Raw genomic sequence first — 19,905 nt, 5'->3', positions numbered from 1 at the left:
TAGACAATGTTTCTATCCCCTAGACCCCAGCAAAAACCATAATTTAATAATTTCAATAAGTTTTCTCTCTGTTTTTCTGTGGAAGTGAAAAATGAAAACTCCTGCTGAAATCCTGAGTCATAAAGCAAGATCTATGAAGATTTTGGAAATATAATTAAATTTTCATACAATTCAATTAAACTACTGCCATAGACGTGCAGTTCATCATTAATCACGATGAATTACAACATCAGTTTTCTTATAAAACCTAATTATTGCTAACATTCTAAGTTCAGACCTCAGCTTCTTTCAGGACGACTGAAAACTTCCTCTGACAGCACAGATAATACATGAGGATGGGTCTGATGGTGTTGTCTCTAATACCATAGATCAGAGCACTCAGACATCTAGGGAGCATAACAACCACAACATAAAGAGCAGTTTGCATATGCAGAGCTCTTATTCTGTCCACAACCGCTGAAATAGCTATGAACAATGGACCGTATAGGGTTGAGAGGAGACTGAGGCCGAGCTGAAACAGATGTAGAAGCAGAGTTTTTCGAGCCTTATGGGCTGAAGCTTTGTCTGTGGAGGCTGACGTGGCTGCTATTGTTACACCAATAAATGAAGCAATGACTGTAACACCAGCTGATACAAACAGGAAATAATGGTAGACTTTGTCATATTGTTCAGACACTGGATTGAGAAGCATAGCTTGAGGAGTGCAAATAGCTGTCATCTGCAGAGTCTGCAGGTTTTCAAATGGAAAATCTAACAGTAAAACAAGTCGAGCAAGAACATTTAATGAACTGAAGGCCCAAATCACAATAATAGCAGCTGCTGTATTTCTGCTGGTGACAACAGTAGAGTGTCTCAGTGGGTAGCAAACAGCTACATATCTCTCTAAAGACATCACCACTAGTGTTAGAGGAGAGATGTCTTTTAAAAGATAAGAAAACATGATGAGAACACCACACACAGGATAAGTCAGCCTGATTCTGAAAGTCAGAAGATATAATAACTGACTCAGTGTGAGCTGTAAATCATCTGCAAAAAGGAGATTATATAAAAGAATGTAACGACAGGTCTCACGTAACACTGGTTTACTCCTCAGTGTGAAGAGCATGACCCCATTAATGTAAAGAAAAACCAAACATGGCAGAGTAATAGGAATAGAAGACAATACAAGTTCCAGTAATCCTCTGTACTGTGGTCCAACAGTTGTGTTGGTCTGAATTCCTGACATTTTAGAGAAACATTCATGAAACCCACGTCAAACTAAGAGGGAACCTGAAGGCTTCGTTTGGTAATGATACGTTTGGATGCTTTATATATAAATCAGCATTCAAATCTCAAACTCCCATCAACCCCCACACTAAAACAGGACATATGCATCATTTCTTACAATCTCATTGAGTTCACAATCATAGATGAAAACATCCACATGCATTTTATCATGACAACAGAAAACATGTTAAACCCCAGGCAGAGTTAGTCTGCAGTTTGTCTGTTGTCACATAGAATATGTGAGCTCATGTCGTACACCCACCTCATGTAAAACATCACGTGTAAGTATTATGACCCCAAGAGTCATGCTGATTGGTTATTTTTCAAAACCTTTATGTAAATGTATGATAATGAAGATGAGAACATGCATTCATGTTTTTGGAAGTAGTCAGGGGAATGAAAGGTTTATCTTTGTTAGTTTTTTTTTTTTTTTTTTTTTTTAACTTTTATCATCACATATTCAGAAAGAATCCAGTGAAAAGACAGTACACCCTCTTTGAATTGGTCCAATCCAATCCAAAACATTTCAATACAACTTAATTTTTAAAGCACTTTAAAATTACAGGGCCAAAATGATGTACAGAAAAATAAGCAAAAATAAAAACTACCTAAAAGTCATGAAATTACGGAGCCCGGGAGGGGACATGCAAAAAATAAAAATTATTGCGTTATAACGCAAAAGTATTGCGTTATAACGCAAAAACTATTGCGATATAACGCAAAAGTATTGCGTTATAACGCAATAGTTTTGCGTTATAACGCAATCATATATGCTCTCTCTTGATTGAGGTCCGTACATAATACATTGTAATCCAGTTTGGGTCCGACCGTGCCAGGTCTGACACGCCCCCCTGTCCTGTGTAGTATGACCATAACTCTTTCATTATTAGTCCGATCGGAAAAATTCCAACGGTTTTTGAATGAAATTCCTATTTGCCCAGCTTCACGTCTGTGTGCAGCTTCATGGATACAGATGTATGTGCGCCAAGTGTGAATGATCTGCGCATGAGAAGGAGGATGTGCGCATTGTATTAAAATCCTTTACACTCCTGAGCCTCAGATGGTCCACCTGGACTGGTTTTCTTATTTTGATCATAAAAAGGTCGGAAAATATGCTTTGAGTCATTTTGTCAATTTTTGCAGACCACTTCGAACGTTCAATATTGCAATCACTATTTGTTTTAATACTGTAATAACAATTTAAAATGACAAAAAACACAAAAACGGAATGTTTTTTTTTTTTTTTTTTCTTTAGTTTTAGCAGAAAAACACTGAAATTAGACATGGATACAACATTTGAAAGTTAAATATGAACTTTAAAAGTATAAAAAGTGTTTAAAACAAGCTGTGTGAGTATTTGCCTTTTATTGTGCAAAAACAGGGTAAAAATCCAAACTCTACAGGTGTCCCCCCCCACTACCACCACCACACACACACACACACACACACACACACACACACACACACACAGGGCATTTGTCCGTTCTGTGTCTGCAGAGTTCCTTCATGTTCGTGGTTCTGCAGAAACAGTTGTGTCAGTTCACAGCTCTGATCCAGGCAGAGCTCCTATGGCACAGTCTGCACATGGAAAATAGTCTGTTGAAACCAAAAGTCCGTCCTCCTGTGGATGTGTTGAATGTCTGTGGTGTTTGGACTGATCATCATCAGGCTCTTCCTCCGTCCTTCATCTGTGTGTGGACAGTCTTCAGTCTCTGCTCTCATCACCAGAGCCTTTGCGCATCACCGTGACTTCTCTCTCTTCATCATTGAATGTAACTACCGGTGGACACATGGAAAAATAACACACATAGAACAATGTATTAGACAAACAAAACAAGGTCAAATTGTACTATTGAAGAAAAAAAGTCACCGAACATCAGCGTATGCGCTCTTATTTTGGAGAGCGTCATGCGCACTTTTACGCACAGAAAGTCCAACATACTCCAAACTAACACATACTCTACACGGTTCGTACTTTATTCTATAAAACCACGATGCAGTATAAGCGTCAGTTTACACATATACTAAAGTGAAACAAGTAAAAACTCCATAGAAAAAACCAGACAGTGCTTCAGTCATGTAGAAAATCCACTAAATGGAACTGGGTGAACTTTACCTTTCTTCTTCAGATGTTGCTCCATCAGTCGCTCCTTTGGTCACAAATCTATCTGTAAATCTCCAGGGGGATCATGGGACTTGGGATATCCGTCTTGCCTACATTTTCCAAAACTAGATCTAATCCGTTATCCACTCCGTTGTGTGCTCCGGTTCTTCGCTCCGTGAATCCGCTCTGCTGTGTGCGTCCCCAGTCACCAAATGGCTTATTTTGCGTCTTCTAGGACAGGTGCCCGTGAAATTTTCGCACTGACCCGAGAATGTCCATAAAGCACAGAGTCTCAGGTTTCAGAAACCGTTGGAATTTTTCTGATCGGACAAATAATGACAGAGTTACGGTCATCTGAACTACACATGCATAGGGCACAGGACTGCAGGTACAGGTGTGTCTGACCTGACGACCTGTCCGATCCCGAATGCAGATCCCAATGTAAAAACTATTGCGTTATAACGCAATACTTTTGCGTTTAAACGCAATACTTTTGCGTTTAAACGCAATACTTTTGCATTATAACGCAAAAACTATTGCATTATAACGCAATACTTTTGCGTTATAACGCAATAGTTTTGCGTTATAACGCAAAAACTATTGCATTATAACGCAATAAATTTTTTTCTCTTCATGTCCCTTCCCCGGCTCCGTATGAAATACCTAATACATAGTGAATAAAATATATAAAACACATTAAAAGACATAAAATAGAGTAAAATACTGAGCATGAGCCAACATTAAAAAAAAAAAAAAAAGTAAATTTAAATCAACCAACATCATGCATGATGTTGAATTCTAAAGAAAAATAACGCAATTTTTATTAAAAGACTCAAAAATGGACAATGAGGAGGCCTCTAAAATGTGCAGAGACAAGGAGAAGCTGGTCAACTGACCTGAAAGAATATCCTGGCTGAAGTTCAGTGATATTAGGTGCTACACCACGGGTCTGCAACCTTTATTATCAAAAAGAGTCATTTTAGCCCCTCTTCTGCCAAAGAAAAAAAATAGTCTGAAGCCGCAAAAAATAACAGAGCTTATAAACTTTTAAAAGTTTTAATGTTTCTTGACATTTTATCTGTTACACCCACTGAATACAACGAACAGAAGTGCAGTGTGGAATGGATTCTGGAGTATGATTACTCTAAAAGTACACAGTAAAAGTAGTTCATAGTATTTGTGCTAATAGTATATGAAGTACTAATACCAAAAATACCAAATTCACGCGATACTTATTGGAAAAAATATTTTTATTCATCATTGAATTTAGTTTTAAAGCCTATTTCAGACAAAAAAAACAAACACTTTTGTAGCTTGGAAGGGATTTTTGAGTATGATTACTCCAAAAGTACAGAGTAGAAGTAGTTCATAGTATTTGTGGTAATAGTATATGAAGTACTAATACCAAAAATACCAAATTCACAAGGTACTTCTTGGAAAACATATTTTTATTCATCATTGAATTTAGTCTTAAAGCCTATTTCGGATGAAAAAACACACTTTTGTAGCTTGGAAGGGAATCTGTTGTAGGATTACCCCAAAAGTACACAGTACTCATACAGTCGCTCTTTGAAAAGTATCACTATTTATGGAAATGATTCTCTTCAAAACTCAAAACTGCCTCCACAGTTCCCAGTTGTACTTCTCCATATTCTCCATCTGGTTTCACATCCGCAAGCTCCCGGAAAACAGACAGAATTACGAGAGTAATATACACAGGACGGAACGAACCCTCCATCTGCGTCTTTAACGTAGAGCATAAATGAGCCCTTACTTTTGTTGTCCAGAAGGCACATTCGCTCCATGCAGCTCATCTACCGTAATTGTTGAATGAGTAGCGCACAAGAAAAATGCTAGCGGCTGGGTTGACCATGCAGAGGAGAATCGCGGTTTGACCGCAATAAAGGGAGGAGCCACTACAGGGAAGATGAAGAGAAGCAGTAAAGGGAGGAGCCACTACAAGGAAGATGAAGAGACCTCATCTGATCATGCAGAGAGGGGAATCCCACCTGCAGGCCCTGTTTATACTAATTTGCATATTTAAATAAGGGGGGGGGGGGGGGAGTCTGGTACTCCAACGTATGCGGTCAATTCCATTCAATTCTGATTGGAATGTATAAAGGAAATGTGCTTGGATTTAGTCGTACTCTCAGTTTTATTCATCTGGATTTTTCTGGACGTACAGAATTTTCTGGATGTAAGCGTATATCGACAAGCGTAAATCCACACAAGTTTTCATACATAATGCCCCAGATGATTATTTTTTTGGATGTCAGAGTTCAAAGTGGGTGTACCACAAGACAGTGAACCACAAGATCTCCTTGAAATGAGTTGTATCTGCTGATAAAGGCCACACACATGCCTGCCTGAAAGTTTTCTGCCAAACCTTGAAAAATGCAAAAGCCACTTTTTTCAAAATAATCTGTCCTTTCTTTAATGCCAGTAAAAAAAACAAACAAAAAAAAAATACTAGTGTCAACTGATAATTTGGATGTTTTAGTCCAGATCAGTCAGGAACATTTCTGAAATGTTCATTGTTTGATGGTTTTTTGAGTGCACTACCTGATCACTTAGTTTCACTTGAGATAAAACACTGTAACTCTGCCAGACGACCTTGAAATGATGTGAGAGTTTAGACTTCTGTTACGTATGAGTTATTCATTCAATCTACAACATGTGACGTACACAGGGTTCCCAAAAAAACTGACATCATTTGAGATGTCCATATCAGAGTGACTACATGATCATTAAAAAAATACTTAATAGGATTGATTTTGGACATAAAATGTTTTATTCTACAAATTTCAAATGAAAAATTGTGGGGGATGGTAATTTTATAATGTTCTAAAGTTATTACAAATGTTGAGTGTGTGCGCCACTTGTGACGCAGAACACATCAAGTTGGTTGTGGAGTTCCTTTCCGACACAAACAGCCTTCCTCTTGAAACTTCTTATGCCACGTCCAAATCTGCTTTCCTGTTGGGGCTTGTTCAGGAAACTTTCAAACAAATTCACGTTGCACATTTACATTTGACTGAGTTTGGGTGTACTTCAATAAACAGAACACCTTTTCTGTTGCAGTAAACTGCATGTCTTTTGCTGAAAGCAGAAGAATTAAAATGATTCCACTTTTTTGAGCAACAGGAGTACACAAATTTTAAACAAATTATTAGGGGATGAAATGATGTCAGTTTTTTTGGACACCCTGTATAACCCTCTCAGGGGCTGTAATATGTATTTTTTAAGTAAGACACCTCCTTAGTAAGGTTCTCCTTGTACTCACTTTACAGCCTTATTTGTAGGTGTAGAATGTTCATCTGTTACACTGTCATTCTCACATGCCGTTTTTTTCACCACTACATTGAACAGTTTTACTTCATAAACAACAGCTTTAAGCTCCTCTACTCTGACAGAAACAGAAAGGCCTCTATCACATAACTATTCTTACAAATGATCCTTTTTCCATCGACTTATTGCAGTGTAAGACTGATTTTTTTTTTTTTTCCATTTATGTGTAGTAAACATTAGAGCAAATGTATTCACGTGTTTGTTTCATCTCAAATAATTTTCTTAACATTATTATAAAATGTGAATCCAGGAGGACACTAGTAACAGATCTGGAAGGAGAAGAAACTCATTGCTCCTTCTTACATAGACAATGTTTCTATACCCTAGACCCCAGCAAAAACCATAATTTAATAATTTCAATAAGTTTTCTCTCTGTTTTTCTGTGGAAGTGAAAAATGAAAATTCCTGCTGAAATCCTGAGTCATAAAGCAAGATCTATGAAGATTTTGGAAATATAATTTAGTTTTCATACAATTCAATTAAACTACTGCCATAGACATGCAGTTCATCATTAATCACGATGAATTACAACATCAGTTTTCTTATAAAACCTAATTATTGCTAACATTCTAAGTTCAGACCTCAGCTTCTTTCAGGACGACTGAAAACTTCCTCTGACAGCACAGATAATACATGAGGATGGGTCTGACGGTGTTGTCTCTAATACCATAGATCAGAGCACTCAGACATCTAGGGAGCATAACAACGATAACATAAAGAGCAGTTTGCATATGCAGAGCTCTTATTCTGTCCACAACCGCTGAAATAGCTCTGAACAATGGACCGTATAGGGTTGAGAGGAGACTGAGGCCGAGCTGAAACAGATGTAGAAGCAGAGTTTTACGAGCCTTATGGGCTGAAGCTTTGTCTGTGGAGGCTGACGTGGCTGCTATTGTTACACCAATGAAAGAAGCAATGACTGTAACACCAGCTGATACAAACAGGAAATAATGGTAGACTCTGTCATATTGTTCAGACACTGGATTGAGAAGCATAGCTTGAGCAGAGCACATGGCTGTCATCTGCAGAGTCTGCAGGTTTTCAAACGGAAAATCTAACAGTAAAACAAGTCGAGTAAGAACATTTAATGAACTGAAGGCCCAAATCACAATGATAGCAACCGCTGTATTTCTGCTGGTGACAACAGTAGAGTGTCTCAGTGGGTAGCAAACAGCTACATATCTCTCTAAAGACATCACCACTAGTGTTAGAGGAGAGATGTCTTTTAAAAGATAAGAAAACATGATGAGAACACCACACACAGGATAAGTCAGCCTGATTCTGAAAGTCAGAAGATATAATAACTGACTCAGTGTGAGGTGTAAATCATCTGCAAAAAGGAGATTATATAAAAGAATGTAACGGCAGGTCTCACGTAACACTGGTTTACTCCTCAGTGTGAAGAGCATGACCCCATTAATGTAAAGAAAAACCAAACATGGCAGAGTAATAGGAATAGAAGACAATACAAGTTCCAGTAGTCCTCTGTACTGTGGTCCAACAGTTGTGTTGGTCTGAATTCCTGACATTTTAGAGAAACATTCATGAAACCCACGTCAAACTAAGAGGGAACCTGAAGGCTTTGTTTTGTATTAATACGTTTGGATGGTTTAAATATAAATCAGCATTCAAATCTCAAACTCCCATCAACCCCCACACTAAAACAGGACATATGCATCATTTCTGACAATCTCATTGAGTTCACAATCATAGATGAAAACATTGACATGCATTTTATCATGACAACAGAAAACATGTTAAACCCCAGGCAGAGTTGGTCTGCAGTTTGTCTGTTGTCACATAGAATATATGAGCTCATGTCGTACACCCACCTCATGTAAAACATCACGTGTGAGTATTATGACCCCAAGAGTCATGCTGATTGGTTATTTTTCAAAACCTTTATGTAAATGTATTGTAATGAAGATGAGAACATGCATTCATGTATTTGGAAGAAGTTAGGGGAATGGAAGGTTTATCTTTGTTAGTTTTTTTTTTTTTTTTTTTTTTTTTTTAACTTTTATCATCACATATTCAGAAAGAATCCAGTGAAAAGACAGTACACCCTCTTTGAATTGGTCCAATCCAATCCAAAACATTCCAATACAGCTTAATTTATAAAGCACTTTAAACAGGGCCAAAATGATGTACAGAAAAATAAGCAAAAATAAAAACTACCTAAAAGTCATGAAATACCTAATACATAGTGAATAAAATATATGAAACACATTAAAAGACATAAAATAGAGTAAAATACTGAGCATGAGATAACATTAAAAAAAAAAAAAAAAGTAAATTTAAATCAAATCAACCAACATCATGCATGATGTTGAATGCTGAAGAAAAATAACGCAAGTTTTATTAAGACTCAAAAATGGACAATGAGGTGGCCTCTAAAATGTGCAGAGACAAGGAGAAGCTGGTCAACTGACCTGAAAGAATATCCTGGCTGAAGTTCAGTGATATTAGGAGCTACACCACGGGTCTGCAACCTTTATTATCAAAAAGAGTCATTTTTGCCCCTCTTCTGCCAAAGAAAAAAAATAGTCTGAAGCTGCAAAAAATAACAGAGCTTATAAACTTTTAAAAGTTTTAATCTTTTTTGACATTTTATCTGTTACACCCACTGAATACAACAAACAGAAGTGCAGTGTGGAATGGATTCTGGAGTATGATTACTCTAAAAGTACACAGTAAAAGTAGTTCATAGTATTTGTGCTAATAGTATATGAAGTACTAATACTAAAAATACCAAATTCACAAGGTACTTCTTGGAAAAAAAAGTTGTATTCATCATTGAATTTAGTCTTAAAGCCTATTTCAGATGAAAAAACACACTTTTGTAGCTTGGAAGGGAATCTGTTGTAGGATTACCCCAAAAGTACACAGTACTCATACAGTCGCTCTTTGAAAAGTATCGCTATTTATGGAAATGATTCTCTTCAAAACTCAAAACTGCCTCCACAGTTCCCAGTTGTACTTCTTCATATTCTCCATCTGGTTTCACATCCGCAAGCTCCTGGAAAAACGACAGAATTCCGAGAGTAATATACAAAGGACGGAACGAACCCTCCCTCTGCGTCTTTAACGTAGAGCATAAATGAGCCCTTACTTTTGTTGTCCAGAAGGCACATTCGCTCCATGCAGCTCATCTACCGTAATTGTTGAATGAGTAGCGCACAAGAAAAACGCTAGCGGCTGGGTTGACCATGCAGAGGAGAATCGCGGTTTGACCGCAATAAAGGGAGGACCTACTACAAGGAAGATGAAGAGACGCAGTAAAGGGAGGAGCCTCTACAAGGAGGATGAAGAGACGCAGTAAAGGGAGGAGCCACTACAAGGAGGATGAAGAGATGCAGTAAAGGGAGGAGCCACTACAAGGAGGATGAAGAGATGCAGTAAAGGGAGGAGCCACTACAAGGAAGATGAAGAGACGCAGTAAAGGGAGGAGCCACTACAAGGAGGATGAAGAGATGCAGTAAAGGGAGGAGCCACTACAAGGAAGATGAAGAGATGCAGTAAAGGGAGGAGCCACTACAAGGAGGATGAAGAGATGCAGTAAAGGGAGGAGCCACTACAAGGAAGATGAAGAGACGCAGTAAAGGGAGGACCCACTACAAGGAGGATGAAGAGACGCAGTAAAGGGAGGAGCCACTACAAGGAGGATGAAGAGATGCAGTAAAGGGAGGAGCCACTACAAGGAGGATGAAGAGATGCATTCAGCTCCGGAGCCACAGGTTGCCAACCCCTGGGCTAGATCATTCAGGGCTTCACAAGCAAATACAATAATTTCAAAATAAATCCTAGAATGTACAGACAACCAGTGGAGTGAAGCTAAAATTTGTGAAAAAATGACTCATGATCCACTAACCCTCACTTACAGAGCAGTGCAATAATCCAGCCTTTTGGTAACAAAGGTGTGCACTGCAGTGTCAAAGTAGCTTAATTTTTGCCAACTGCCTCAACTAAAAAAAGCTGGTGTTCATCTCAGTTCACCTCCCTGATAAGATTGTCAACCTTAAAAGCCACATCAACTGTAACCCCCATGTTTTTAATAGTGGACTTGTCTCTTCCCCAGGTCATCTGGAGATGTAATAGAGAGGCTGAAAAAAAATCACTTCTGTCTTTGCTTCATTAAAAATTTTGAAGTTTAAAGCCATTCAGGCCTTTATGTCATCAAAACATCTGAGCAGCGGTTTTATAGAAATGACTCTTTTTTTACATAGATATGAGTATCATCGACATAATGGTGAAATGACATCCTGTGGTTCCTCAGTATCGAGCCAAGAGGTAATTAATAAAAGGAGAAGAGGGCCAAAAACAGAACCCTGTGGGACCCCCCCCAGCCAGCATGTCCATGTGGGCCCCAAAAGAGTTACAATTGTGCTGCTTAAAAGGTTTCCATGTGGGTTTGTCTCTGTTTTCCATGGTGGCCCCACATAAGTTGGTTCATATCAGAATCAAAATCAGAATCAGAATCTCTTTATTGTTATTGTACCAAGTACAATAAAATTGAGGCAAAGCTCTCAGGTTCAGTGCAAGAATTTACAGACAGACAACAAATATCTGCAGAACAACAACAAATATCAGTAAAACAACAACAAATATCAGTAAAAGGCACAGTTATTTACATTAAAAAATGAAAAGTATTGCAAACTAAGATATTTGTAAAACATAGAATTTATGTCGTGCAAATAACATGAGAAGTAGAGCAAATGACATGAAAGATAAATATCGTGGGATAAATAGTGTGAGGAATAAATAATATGATATTCAGATCTCTGATTCTGATATGGGTAAACACATGTGGGGCCACCATGGAAACTGTGGACAAACCCAGATGGGACCCTTCTGGGGCCCACATGGACATGCTGGCTGGGCCATACGGCCATAAGGCTGATGGGTAGGACCTGAGCCATTTCAGCGCTATCCCCTTTCTGCCCGCCCACTGCTCCAAATGAGAAATCAGGATATGGTGGTCAACAGTGTCAAAAGCAGCAGTCAAATATAAAAGTAAAAAACAACATAATGGCTGTGGTCAGTGATTAAAAACATTTTATAAAAAAAGTATGAAATTCTGGTTCAATATTATGTATAACGGCTACAATTTCCTTAAGGGGTCAAATGATTGGCCATTTTTGTCAAAAAAAAAAAAGTTGTGAAAAATGCATAGAACTGTGTTGAAATAATGCTAATACATTTGTGCACAGACTACTGATATTATTTGACAGTGGAAGCTCTATTTTCAGAAATATTGGATTTGGAATAGCACGTGTATGTGAAAACTTTTGCTGGTGGACAGACGTGACATTACCGATGATGATCTCGTCAGTACCAGTACTTTATTAGTAATAAACTTATAGATTTTCTATTACTAATTCTCCTCTTATTTATAAACATTTGTATTGTGGATCTAAAGCAATAACAGCTTAACAAAAATGCAAAATGTGTCAGTGGACGGATGTGACATGGTTGTTATGGATCTGACACAAGCACACGGAGAACCCAAATGCAGCACCACAGGATTAAGTCTTTTAACTGAGTTATTAACAAGCAAACAAGACTCAGACAAGGGGCAGACGATGGAATGGTCAGGGCAGGCGGGGGTCGAGAACCGGGGAATCCAGACGAATCCAGTGGGGACAGACAGAGCCGTGGTCGGTGGTCGGAAGGGGGGTTCGGTATCCAGGGCTGAGACAAACAGGCTTGGTCAGACGAAGGTGGTTCGGAACCGAGGGCTGAGGACAAGTCGGACGAGCGGGGTTCAGGGATTCCAGACAGGCGGGTCAGGTCGAGACAGAACAGGTTCAGGAGCGGAGATTCAGACTGGGTACGCTGGATAGTAACACTGGGTTAACAATCTGATGACATACACATGCAGAGGGAGAGGTTAAATAGGCCCAGGCCTAATGACGGCAGCTGGGAACAACAGGTGAACGGAGTTGAGTAATTAGGGGAAAGGTCAGAGAGATGAGGGGACGTGACTGACAGAGAGAGAGAGAGCGAGAGAGAGAGAGAGAGCAGAGCAAGTAGAGATATGACAGGATCCCATCATACTGATGCTCGGCAGCCATGTCACCGTTTCCAGAAATGATCCCTGTGCAAAAACTAGTATCAGAATTATTTATTGTATAGTTTATCATCATACTAAAGAGTAAATAACAATATAGAATTGCTATTTCTTCATAAAAATGCTTAGTATTAGAAAACTGTTGATTTATAAAGTGACATGTGACATTCTTGTATGTATTGGCGTAACATAAGCAGGATGGATCAGCACCATACTCCATATTGAACCTGTAAAAATAAAACATGTGATATGTAGTATATGATCTTGTAAGAAAAACTGGGGAATCTAAAAGAATAGATTTTTTTTTTTTTTTTCAGGTAAATTCAGTTCAAATAGAACTTGGCCATTTGTGACATGAAAATATAGCATTAATTGTGATGAAACTGGACATTTTTGACCTGAAAAACATAGTTCATATGACCATGAACATGTTGAACAGAACTGAAATCCTGTAAATTTGCATAACTTGCATTTATCAACACAGAGTTCCTTTGGGGATTCACTTATATTGATTTGTTATGCATCACTTTTTTTTTTTTTACAGCTAAGAGCAGTCTCAAACAATATAGATATTTTCCATGGTCTTGAAAGCATGCGTCACAGATCTCAAGGATAATAAACAGACAGGCCGTGTGAAAAAAATAGATCAAGCGTGTGACTGAGTTCTTCTCTAGAACCAGATACAGACTGAACACATGAGAAGAGTCAGTTGTTTTTACCATGGAGCTATTTGGACAGGACACATGGAAAACAAAGTCCCCAGCAAATAGGACATGGTCATATTTTGGCATTATATCAGCCAAGAAGACAGAAAAAGCATAGTAACACTGTGAAAGAGCGCCCCAGTCCAAAAAGGCACAGTTCAAACTTTGGTCAAGATTGACGGTGCTAATGTCTGCTTACATTGAAAGTTACTCTTGAAGACCGTGGTTAATCCTCCTCCACGGCCTGACATCTGTGGCGAGTTAATATAGCAGTAATCCACCAATAAATGTTAAGTGAAAGCACTGGATTCACCAAGATTCAGCCAAGTCTCACACACAAAGAAGAAGTCCAGTAAATCATTTCAGAAGATTTCTTTTTGCTCTGTAATGATCAAGCGTGTAGAAGCCTGTGGATCATACACGACAGTTGTCCAGGAAGTCCAACACAGAGGCCGCAGGTTGTGCAGATTCAACCCATGCCACAGGGGTTGAGTAGGGGTGGCGGGCCCAGAGAAGCAAACATACAAGGCATCACTCCATATCCAACTTGGGAAATTAAAGAAAAGACAAAGCCTTGCACATCCCCACATAAATACACACACCCAAATCTCTGACACACCCTAGATTAAGAACCACTATCTAGAGCACTACGGCCTCAACATGCAGGCTAACTGGTGATTCCTAGAATCTTCAAAAGTAGGACGGGAACTAGAGCCTTCAGCTATCAAGCTCCTCTATTTTGGAACCACCTCCCTGCCTCTGTCCAGGAGGCACACACTCTCTCTGCAGTCCCTTTTACACAGCACTTCTGTTACAGGAATATTTCACCTTTATTCAGGAATGACATCTGTGTAAATGAGATGGTGGGATCGTTTGGTCCCACCTTTATAGTGGCTTTGTAACGCCTCTGGAGGTAGTAAGAGCCGTAATAAAGGTGGGATCATGATTTCGGAATGCTATGTAAAAGGAACACCTCTCGTTCTGCAAGCAATATGTGACGTTTTGATGGCGTATTGCATGTGCGACCCCTGTGCTGGGGGGATTTAAAAATGAGTGTGGGCCGTGTACAGTATACAAACATATCAACAAGACCAGAAAGATGCGGAACTGTGGAAATGCTGAGACCCGCCAGCTGTTGTCACTTCAGCGGGAGGACTCTATCCATGCTAACATTTGTGGAACGGTGAAAGACTCTGGAGAGGTTAGCAACACCGCTACACTCGGGGATATTTCCGAAGTTCAAGTTAGACATCACACTATACGCTGCGCTCCGTCACCGCCCGTTTGATTCCAGAACCAGGTCCGCTGTGTAAAAGTCCAGCCTGTCTCACCTCTGTTACTCCTTTGACTTGACCATGTAAATCGGTCAGTGGTGTAAAAAAGGCGGGGTCACCATCTCGCCTTTTTTCTGGGATCTCTGTGTTAAAGTGGCTTGTGTTTAAGAGTATGTTTGAACTTTCCCTTTTGATGAAGCTTATAGTTAGGGTGGCTCAGGCTGCTCTGAGTTATGCTGCTATAGGCCTAAGCTGCTGGGAGACTCATCATGATACAGTGAGCTTCTCTCTGCTCCTCCTCCTCTTTAACCTCCTCTCTCCTCCTCTTCACCTCCATTTATGCCCCAGCAAATCCATGTTACTGACTCTCCTTCTTCCCCAGAGTCTCTGTGCTTTATCACCTCACAGGTTTTCCCTGGATCATCTCTGGGCCTGCTGCTGTGGTCCTGCTTCCCTCCGGCCTCCAACATCATTATTCATTTATCCATTGTTGTGTTATTATTATAATAACGAGGCAGGGAGTGAGCTTTTAATGAACTTTACTTATTACTCTGGCTCAGAGAACTTCCGGGTCATCCCCATCCAACAACAACAACTCTCACTGGTCACTATATTACACGTCAGTTAACCCCTTACACAACATCTCCCCCTTTTGAGTAAGAACAAACACATTCTCTTATATTGATTAACAGTGCACCTTTGTTTTCCATAGTATAAACAAATCTTTCTAAACTACAAAAAAAAAAAATCAAAATAAAACAATAACAATTCAATGTGTGGCTTTCTTCAGTTCTACTAAACTCAAAATCACATTTTTTTTTTTTTTTAATAGCTTTCAAGTCCAATACAGTCCAGTGTCTTTAAATGTTCATTCTCATAGGCGGACGTGAGAGTCTGCCTGATCTTGTGACATATACAGTACAGGCCAAAAGTTTGGACACACCTTCTCATTCTTTGCATTTTCTTTATTTTCATGACTATTTACATTGTAGATTCTCACTGAAGGCATCAAAACTATGAATGAACACATGTGGAATTATGTACTTAACAAAAAAGTGTGAAATATCTGAAAACATATTTTATATTCTAGTTTCTTCAAAGTAGCCACCCTTAGCTCTGATGACTGCTTTGCACACTCTTGCCATTCTCTTGATGAGCTTCCAGAGGTAGTCACCTGAAATGGTTTCCTAACAGTCTTGAAGAAGTTCCCACAGATGCTTAGCACTTGTTGGCCCTTTTGCCTTCACTCTGCGGTCCAGCTCACCCCAAACCATCTCGATTGGGTTCAGGTCCGGTGACTGTGGAGGCCAGGTCATCTGGCGCAGCACTCCATCACTCTCCTTCTTGGTCAAATATCCCTCACACAGCCTGGAGGTGTGTTTGGGGTCATTGTCCTGTTGAAACATAAATGATGGTCCAACTAAACGCAAACCGGATGGAATGGCATGTCACTTCAGGATGCTGTGGTAGCCATGCTGATTCAGGTTGCCTTTAATCTTGAATAAATCCCCAACAGCGTCACCAGCAAAGCACCCCCACACCATCACACCTCCTCCTCCATGCTTCACGGTGGGAACCAGGCATGTAGCATCCATCCGTTCACCTTTTCTGCGTCGCACAAAGACACGGCGGTTGGATCCAAAGATCTCAAATTTGGACTCATCAGACCAAAGCACAGATTTCCACTGGTCTAATGTCCATTCCTTGGGTTTCTTGGCCCAAATAAATCTCTTCTGTTTGTTGCCTCTCCTGAGCAGTGGTTTCCTAGCAGCTGTTTGACCATGAAGGCCTGATTCACGCAGTCTCCTCTTAACAGTTGTTGTAGAGATGTGTCTGCTGCTAGAGCTCTGTGTGGTATTCATCTGGTCTCTAATCTGAGCTGCTGTTAATTTGCGATTTCTGAGGCTGGTGACTCAGATGAACTTATCTTCAGCATCAGAGGTGACTCTTGGTCTTCCTTTCCTGGGGCGGTCCTCATGTGAGCCAGTTTCGTTGGAGCGCTTGATGGTTTTTGCGACTGCACTTGGGGAAACATTCAAAGTTTTTGAAATTTTCTAGACTGACTGACCTTCATTTCTTAAAGTAATGATGGCCACTCGTTTGTCTTTACTTAGCTGATTGGTTCTCGCCATAATATGTATTCTAACAGCTGTCCAATAGGGCTGTCAGCTGTGCATCAACCTGACTTCTGCACAACACAACTGATGGTCCCAACCCCATCAATAAGGCAAGAAATTCCACTAAGTAACCCTGACAAGGCACAGCTATGAAGTGAAAACCATTTCAGGTGACTACCTCTGGAAGCTCATCAAGAGAATGCCAAGGGTGTGCAAGGCAGTCATCAGAGCTAAGGGTGGCTACTTTGAAGAAACTAGAATTTAAGAGATGTTTTCAGTTATTTCACACTTTTTTGTTAAGTACATAATTCCACATGTGTTCATTCATAGTTTTGATGCCTTCAGTGAGAATCTACAATGTAAATAGTCATGAAAATAAAGAAAATGCGAAGAATGAGAAGGTGTGTCCAAACTTTTGGCCTGTACTGTATATTGCGTTCAGGTGCATGTATGCTGTGTGTATCTGCATTATAGACAGCACTGTGAGAACCAGTATCATCTGTGGTGGAAGCCTCTTCAGCAGATGATGGCTGTTGGGTGGCTCTCAGATGTGATCGAGTTCTCCTTAACAGTCCGTCATCTGTTTTAACAAGGTATGACCTTGGTGCTGCTGTCTGCTGCATAACTGTTCCGTAAGCGTTCTCTGTGGTGACCCACACGCTCTGGCCTGGGATCAACTCAGGTTGGCGACGTGCTTTGTGGAGCTTGTTGTAGTGCTGCTCCTGTTTTCTCTTCCCTTGTGTCTCCATCTTACGGAACTGTTTGATGTTGGGCCAACGTGGAGACAACAGTTTGGGCAATTGTGGACGAGGGGTTCAAATTTGTCTCCCCATGAAGAGCTGTGCTGGAGAATAGCCATTCTCCACTGGGGTGGCTCTGTAACTGAGTGAGGCTTTAGCGTAGTCACTTCCTTCCTTCCATAAGCCTTTTATAGTTCCCACTGCTCGTTCTGCTTCTCCATTGGCCTGTGGATATCATGGGCTACTGGTTAAATGAGTGAAACTGTATTCATTAGCAAAGTCTTTGAAGAGGGCACAGGCATACTGTGGCCCATTGTCTGACATTAACAACTCTGGAATACCATGTCGGCCAAAGATGTTCTTCAAGGCTGCTATTACTGTGCTGGCTGTTGCCACTTTGAGGTAAGCAACCTCAATGTATCGAGAGAAATAGTCAACCACTACAAGGCAAGATTTCTTTTCCCAGATGAATATGTCTGTACCCACACGTTGCCACGGCCTCTCTGGTACAGGAGTAGTCAACAGCGGCTCTCTCTGTGTTGTTCTGTGTTGTGTACATGTGGGGCAGTTTTCAACTTTCTGGCTAATGGCCCTGGCCACCAGAATGATTCACAGGCTCTAGCACGACACTTAACTATACCTTGGTGGCCATGGTGGAGGATGTCAAGTGTGTCTTCTCTAAGTGAGTTGGGGAGGACAATCCTTTATCCTTTCAGGAGAAGATCCCCAGCTAGGGACAGATACTGCCTCTCCTTCCAGTAAGGAGTGATGTCAGGTGGAAGATGGGCTTTGCCAGGCCACTGTGTCTGGCAGTAGTGAATGAGCATACTGCAGATGTAGTCTTCTTTCTGTTTCTGTGCCAGCTGTTGCAGTCTAGCCTCAGTAGCTGGCAGTGACTGTCTGATTGAGTCCACAAATATTTTTATATCTGCTTCCTGCTCTATCTCGGCCTGGGTGGCTATGTGTCTCATGGGTGCCCTCGACAGAGTGTCTGCAGCAGTGAGCTGCTTTCCAGGGACATGTATGATATCATACATGAATTTCAGCAGTCTTAATCTGAATGTCAAGACTCGGGGGGGGGGGGGGGGGCGCACATCCAGTGCTCTAGTACTCAACAATGGGACAAGGGGTTTGTGATCCATCTCAATTGTAAACCTCATGCCCAGCAGGTATGATTGAAGGCGCTCATATGCCCAGGTCACATCCAATGGTTCCTTCTCGATCTGAGCATAATGTTTCTTTCGCATCTGACAGAACTCTAGAGATGAAGACTATTGGTCGCCAGTCTCCACTCTCTGGCTGCTGCTGCTGAAGAACGGCTCTGAGGCCGAAGGATGACGCGTCTGCTGAAATGCGTGTCTTTACAGTGGGTGAGTATACAGCAAGGACCCTTGGTGAGCTAAGCTCTGCCTTCAGCTTCTGAAAAGCCTCTTGATGGGGTGCTCCCCAACACCATTCTGTTTTCTCTGACAGCAGTTCATTCAGAGGACGAGAGAATGATGAGAGGTGTGGGAGAAACTTTCCTAAGTAATTAGCCATGCCCATTACTCTTCGTACATCTGCAACACATGAGGGCTCTGGCATTTCCAGTATGGCCTTGACTTTGCCTGGGTCCGGGTTCACGCCCTCTGCAGTAACCCAGTGTCCAAGAAACATAATTTTGCTCCTGGAAAACTCACATTTATCTTTGTTCAGTCAGTCCTTCATCCCTCAGTCTCCTGAGGACCTGGTGCAGTCTGGTGTCATGTTCAACTTGATCCTTGCCATACACCAAGATGTCATCTGCATGGCACACTGTCCCAGTGCAGCCCTCCAGCATTTGTGTCGTCCGTCACTGAAAATGCTCTGGGGCGGAGGAGATCCCTAACGGCAGCCTTCTAAAGCAATAGCGACAGAATGGGGTAATGAATGTGGTCAGGAGTGCACTGTCCTCTGTGAGGGGAATTTGCCAAAAACCTGATGTGGCATCCAGTTTAGTGAAGACTTTTGCTCCTGATAGTGCAGCTAGAGTGTGATCAACAGCTGGTAAAATGTCTCTCTTGCTTGACCCACCGGTTCAGGGATGTCAAATCGACACACAGTCTGAGTTTCTCTTTTGAGCCAGCTTTAGGCACTACTACTAGCCCTGCACACCATGGAGTGGGTTTAGTGACTTTAGATATCACCCCCATCACTTCCATCTGATCCAACTCTGCCTTGACTTTATCTCTCAGTGGGAGGGGGACTCGACGTGGGGCGGAGAGTGCATATGGTGTGGCATTTGGTTCAAGTTCTATCTTGTA

At 40.8% G+C, this 19,905-nt stretch overlaps 2 protein-coding genes across 2 annotated transcripts; both read right to left on the bottom strand.

Moving 5' to 3' along the window:
- Window positions 1–271: 271 nt before the first annotated feature.
- On the bottom strand, window positions 272–1,225 carry LOC115432650 (odorant receptor 131-2-like). The gene has a single exon (XM_030153558.1). The coding sequence runs from the start codon at window positions 1,223–1,225 to the stop codon at window positions 272–274; it is 954 nt and encodes a 317-aa protein (XP_030009418.1).
- A 6,068-nt stretch (window positions 1,226–7,293) lies between these two features.
- On the bottom strand, window positions 7,294–13,204 carry LOC115432649 (odorant receptor 131-2-like). The gene is made up of 2 exons (XM_030153557.1): window positions 13,187–13,204; window positions 7,294–8,232 (listed from the first exon to the last, which is right to left on the bottom strand). Exons 1-2 carry the CDS (start codon window positions 13,202–13,204, stop codon window positions 7,294–7,296), a joined length of 957 nt encoding a protein of 318 aa, XP_030009417.1.
- Between the last annotated feature and the right edge of the window lie 6,701 nt (window positions 13,205–19,905).

The sequence above is a fragment of the Sphaeramia orbicularis genome, chromosome 14, assembly GCF_902148855.1.
Source record: "Sphaeramia orbicularis chromosome 14, fSphaOr1.1, whole genome shotgun sequence".
NCBI classification, from domain to species: Eukaryota; Metazoa; Chordata; class Actinopteri; order Kurtiformes; family Apogonidae; genus Sphaeramia; species Sphaeramia orbicularis.
Note: the sequence above shows the minus strand (reverse complement) of the source record. Positions and strands in the feature narration are given on the sequence as shown.